Source organism: Littorina saxatilis, linkage group LG13, assembly GCF_037325665.1.
Source record: "Littorina saxatilis isolate snail1 linkage group LG13, US_GU_Lsax_2.0, whole genome shotgun sequence".
NCBI classification, from domain to species: domain Eukaryota; kingdom Metazoa; phylum Mollusca; class Gastropoda; order Littorinimorpha; family Littorinidae; genus Littorina; species Littorina saxatilis.
In genome coordinates, this window is record NC_090257.1 from 12,336,212 (window position 1) to 12,341,211 (window position 5,000).

The 5,000-nt window shown below is 40.5% G+C and overlaps 1 protein-coding gene across 3 annotated transcripts in view; it reads right to left on the minus strand.

Moving 5' to 3' along the window:
• LOC138983617 (cyclic AMP receptor-like protein A) overlaps nucleotides 1-5,000 on the minus strand; it is a 23,728-nt gene that overhangs the window by 8,725 nt on the left and 10,003 nt on the right. For all 3 annotated transcript variants that reach the window (XM_070356893.1, XM_070356892.1, XM_070356894.1), the window contains exons 5-7: nucleotide 5,000; nucleotides 2,000-2,060; nucleotides 1,415-1,502 (exon numbers count right to left, since the gene is read on the minus strand). The exon at nucleotide 5,000 is cut by the window's right edge and continues 59 nt beyond it. In XM_070356893.1, the coding sequence (XP_070212994.1) occupies nucleotides 1,415-1,502; nucleotides 2,000-2,060; nucleotide 5,000 (150 nt within the window). The remainder of the gene's footprint in view (nucleotides 1-1,414; nucleotides 1,503-1,999; nucleotides 2,061-4,999) is intronic.

Below are 5,000 nucleotides of genomic sequence, written 5' to 3' on the forward strand. Positions count from 1 at the left end.
CGTGTGTGTGTGTGTAGAGCGATTCAGACCAAACTACTGGACCGATCTTTATGAAATTTTACATGAGAGTTCCTGGGAATGATATCCCCGGCTTTTTTTTCTTTTTTTCGATAAATACCTTTGATGACGTCATATCCGGCTTTTTGTAAAAGTTGAGGCGGCACTGTCACACCCTCATTTTTCAATCAAATTGATTGAAATTTTGGCCAAGCAATCTTCGACGAAGGCCGGACTTTGGTATTGCATTTCAGCTTGGTGGCTTAAAAATTAATTAATGACTTTGGTCATTAAAAATCTGAAAATTGTAAAAAAAAAATGTTTTTTTAAAACGATCTAAATTTACGTTTATCTTATTCTTCATCATTTTCTGATTCCAAAAACATATAAATATGTTATATTCGGATTAAAAACAAGCTCTGAAAATTAAAAATATAAAAATTATTATTAAAATAAATTTTCCGAAATCGATTTAAAAACAATTTCATCTTATTCCTTGTGGGTTCCTGATTCCAAAAACATATAGATGTGATATGTTTGGATTAAAAACACGCTCAGAAAGTTAAAAAAGAATAGAGATAAAGAAAAGCGTGCTATCCTTCTCAGCGCAACTACTACCCCGCTCTTCTTGTCAATTTCACTGCCTTTGCATCGAGCGGTGGACTGACGATGCTACGAGTATACGCTTTTGCTGTAAAAATGCAGTGAGTTCAGTTTCATTCTGTTAGTTTGACAGCTTGACTAAATGTTGTAGTTTCGCCTTACGCGACTTGTTTAATTCTATTATTAATATATATATTTTAATTTTTTTTCTCTGTAGATCCTTCTGTTTTGATTAAGTTCCCCATATCCTGCATGCTGTTCTTCTGGTTAACAATTGTGTTGTCCACCATCATGAAAACTTGTGTAACTTAGTATTGTTATGGTCACGTCAAATAAGCATTTGCTTGAGTTCGTGTCCTAGCTGCATTTTTGTCAATTGTTTCATGTCATGTATTTTGAATAAAATTGTGTTTAAACCAAATGTAAACACCATTGTACATGAAGGTTTTTTTTATAAAGAGACAGATTCAGATACATTTTTTTTTTTAAATGCTACACGTACCAGAGTGTTTAGATTGAGATAAAAGAAATGTTGACAATAGAATGCACGCTTTTTTCAAGCTAGTGTAGAGTTTCAGAAAAGAGAAATTATACCGATAGTGTGCAATTTCACATAATAGATAATTATATTTCACTGCAAGCATTAGTGTCAATTACGTGTTCTCAGCCTGTGCTGAAGGATAAAACCTCCTGGGTTGTGTCCGATTAGTATGTATAGGCTAGTTTAAGATATTTTGATACTCAACATCAAATACTTCCCTTCCGTTTATTTGTTTTAGTCTGTGAAGTTTTTGCATTATTGCAAAGCACTTACTTTTCAAAATGTGCGGTGACGATGTTCTTTATGACGTTCATGAAGAGGTTAAATGTAATACAGCACACCCACAGCATCACAGCATAATCTGCCACAAAAAAGTAAACATTTTGATGTTCGATACAAAAATATTTGAATGTCACATCAGCGAAAGAGCCAGCCCCCTCCTCCTCCTCCCATCCACCATCCACCCCCCCACCCCCACACACACACACACAGAGAGACGCATATGCAAAGTTTATCTGTATCTGCCTGGCTCTGCCTCTCTGCGTCCTTTTATACATTTTATCCCTTTCTCTCTCTCGCTTTTTCAAGCACAATCAAACACACACACACACACACACACACACACACACACACACACACACACACACACACACACACACAACATCCCTCCCATACACACACACACCACGGACCTATTACATCTAAGCACACCCATCTCTACATAACTTTCTTCTCTTTTTGCCTATAGGACAATTGCCAGTTTGACTTTTAATCCAATAACAAGATCCAGTATTTGTGCCACAGCTCAAACCACGACTCATGTAAGGAAATACTCTTACCAACATTGGGTTTACTTACTGAAGTAAGAGAGCCAGAAGGCTTGGAACGTACACCAAGGTCCTTGTTCAGCGGTACTGTCCTGTCAGACAACGAAAAGAGAAACATATGAAGACAAAGGAGACAAAGGAGACAATCATGGCAGAAGGATGGAGAGATAAGGAAGAAATAAATGCCAGCAAAAAGTAAACAATGCTCTCACGTCTTCTATCTTGTTTGTTTGTTTGTTTTGCTTAACGCCCTGCCGACCACGTGACGAAGGGCCATATCAGGGCGGTGCTGCTTTGACATATAACGTGCGCCACACACAAGTGACAAGACAGAAGTCGCAGCACGTACAGGCTTCATGTCTCACCCAGTCACATTATTCTGACACCGGACCAACCAGTCCCAGTACTAACCCCATAATGCCAAACGCCAGGCGGAGCAGCCACTAGATTGCCAATTTTAAAGTCTTAGGTATGACCCGGCCGGGGTTCGAGCCCACGACCTCCCGATCACGGGGCGGACGCCTTACCACTAGGCCAACCGTGCCGGTCTTTCTATCTTGTACTTTTTGATCGTTGTCTCTGTGTTCCATAAGTAATGCGACGTGGTGCCAAAAGAAAATGTCCATGTTCATGCAGAATGAATGAAAATGGACATTAAAGTTTTCTTATCATTCTGAAATTATCTTATCGTATCTCAGAAGGGTGTACGTTCAGGACTTACTTTGAAAATTGTTCTCTGTTTTAAGTCATGTCAATCAACGTAAGAATTCCCATGACAGTCCTTCAATACCTACAATAACTTCTTCTTCTTCTTCTTCGTTCATGGGCTCAGACTCCCACGTTAACTCATGTTTTTTTTTAGCACGAGTGGATTTTTACGTGTATGACCGTTTTTACCCCGCCATTTAGGCAGCATACGCCGATTTCGGGGGAGGCATGCTGTGTATTTTCGTGTTTCTATAACCCACCGAACTCCGACATGGATTACAGGATCTTTTCCGTGCGCACTTGGTCTTGTGCTTGCGTGTACACACGAAGGGGGTTAAGTCACTAGCAGGTCTGCACATAAGTTGACCTGGGAGTTTTGAAAAGTCTCCACTCTTAACCCACCAGGCGGCAGTGACCGGGATTCGAACTCAGACCTCCCGATTAGGAGGCCGATGTCTTACCACTACGCCACTGCGTCCGTCACCCACAATAACAACAAGGAACTTAGTCGATAAATATCGACAGGGGGCGGACAAATGGTTTACATGTGAAATGTGTGTATATGGGTGTGGTTCTGAAACAAACAAACCATGTGAACCCCCCCCCCCCCCAATCCCACCGCTCGCGGGCTGAACGACTGACGTCACATGTCGTTTCGGTCTTTTCCAGAAGAACACCGCGTGCTGACGGACGATTCGATTTGATCGCTTCACCACGCCTTTCCAACTATGTGCTCCCATACAGTTTTGGTAGATACATGCTTGTGCAAGTATGTTATTAGTATTACCAATATGAATCTTATTTTCCTTTCGATGGTCAGTTTTACTCACCTCTGTAACGGCAGTCACATCTGCGAATGCTGTCGAAGAATCTAACCGAAAGTAAACATTCTGGGAATCTACGCGCATCGGCCTTCACGCAAGTTCAATGCTGAGCCAATGAGCGCGCCGCGGCGAAGTTGGCCGCTGTAAGTCTCGCAGCGCTGGCTGGCTGAGCGAGTTGCGTGTCCATCCATATTTGGTCCAAGCCGCACCCTAGACCAGATTAGTAGGTGCTTGATTTTGGTATTTTGATTTTACATGACATTAAACCTTTCTTGGGGTTCATGGTCATGGCAACAGCCATAATAATATTATATCATGTATAATATTACATTTCAGCATATTTGAATTACATGTCATCATACCAAACTGTCATACATTTTTATTCCTACATCATTCTGATTGATCACAACCAAACCTACTATCAGTGGACACATCCAAATGTAAGCGCCTGTTCTTGACAACTTTTAATCGATCTAAAAATAGCAACTTGCTGGGCCCTTTGCCGCCAACAGACACTGTTTGGCCTGTAGGTAAAATGTACAATGTATTTTCTGATTTGTGCACAAAAGCTTTTTTTCTTTTTTCTTTTTTTTAACATAACAATGTTTAATGTCACTGTATGTTTAAAAGACCATGGTCATATTTGTAAAAAAAAATGTTAAATTAGAAAATAAATAACATTTTGGTTCATGATTTTTCCTACACCTGTGCTAAAAATAAGAAATAAAAATGTCGGGTATATAAGTCACTCAAATACAGCTAGGAATGAATGGCTCGGTTTGAGTTTGTTGCAGTTGACCCTGCACAATGCGACTTATCATGTTTTTGTTGAACAATTTTGACGTCACCCCTCCCATAGGGTGACGTATTTCACAACTTCCTGTGTTACACAAACTCTGTGATGACCAATTTTGACGTCACCCCTCCCATAGGGTGACGGATTTCACAACTTTCTACAGATGAACAATTTTGACGTCACCCCTCCCATAGGGTGACGGATGTCACAACTTCCTGTGTACACAAACTGATGACGTATTTCACAACAAAATGGCGCTGCCCATGGTCAACCTCTAAACTATCCGTATAGAATGGGGGCGTCCTCGCCCCCATAATAACAATCACAATATTATTGTCCATTTGTAAAATGTAACACGTAGAAGTAAGTGTAAATAGTGTGTGCCACAGCCCAGCGTGTCAGTTCCAGTGTTATGTACAGTCAGACACACAGACACCATGTTTGTCATAAAAATCTCATTGTTTAATTGATTAAAAGGGAACGCCATAGCGTACGTCTTTCCAAAAGTCCACACACACAAAATGAAATAATAACAATCCAAATAAATCATTCGCAGGACTTCTCATGAAACCTCACCATGGGACTGTTTGAGATTGCTTGAGGTTTTCACGCAGGATAAAAAGCTAACAGACACGCCAGCATCTACGCTATCCCCGCAGTGCTTCACTGACGTGAACGCTTTATGACACCTGAGTATATTTACC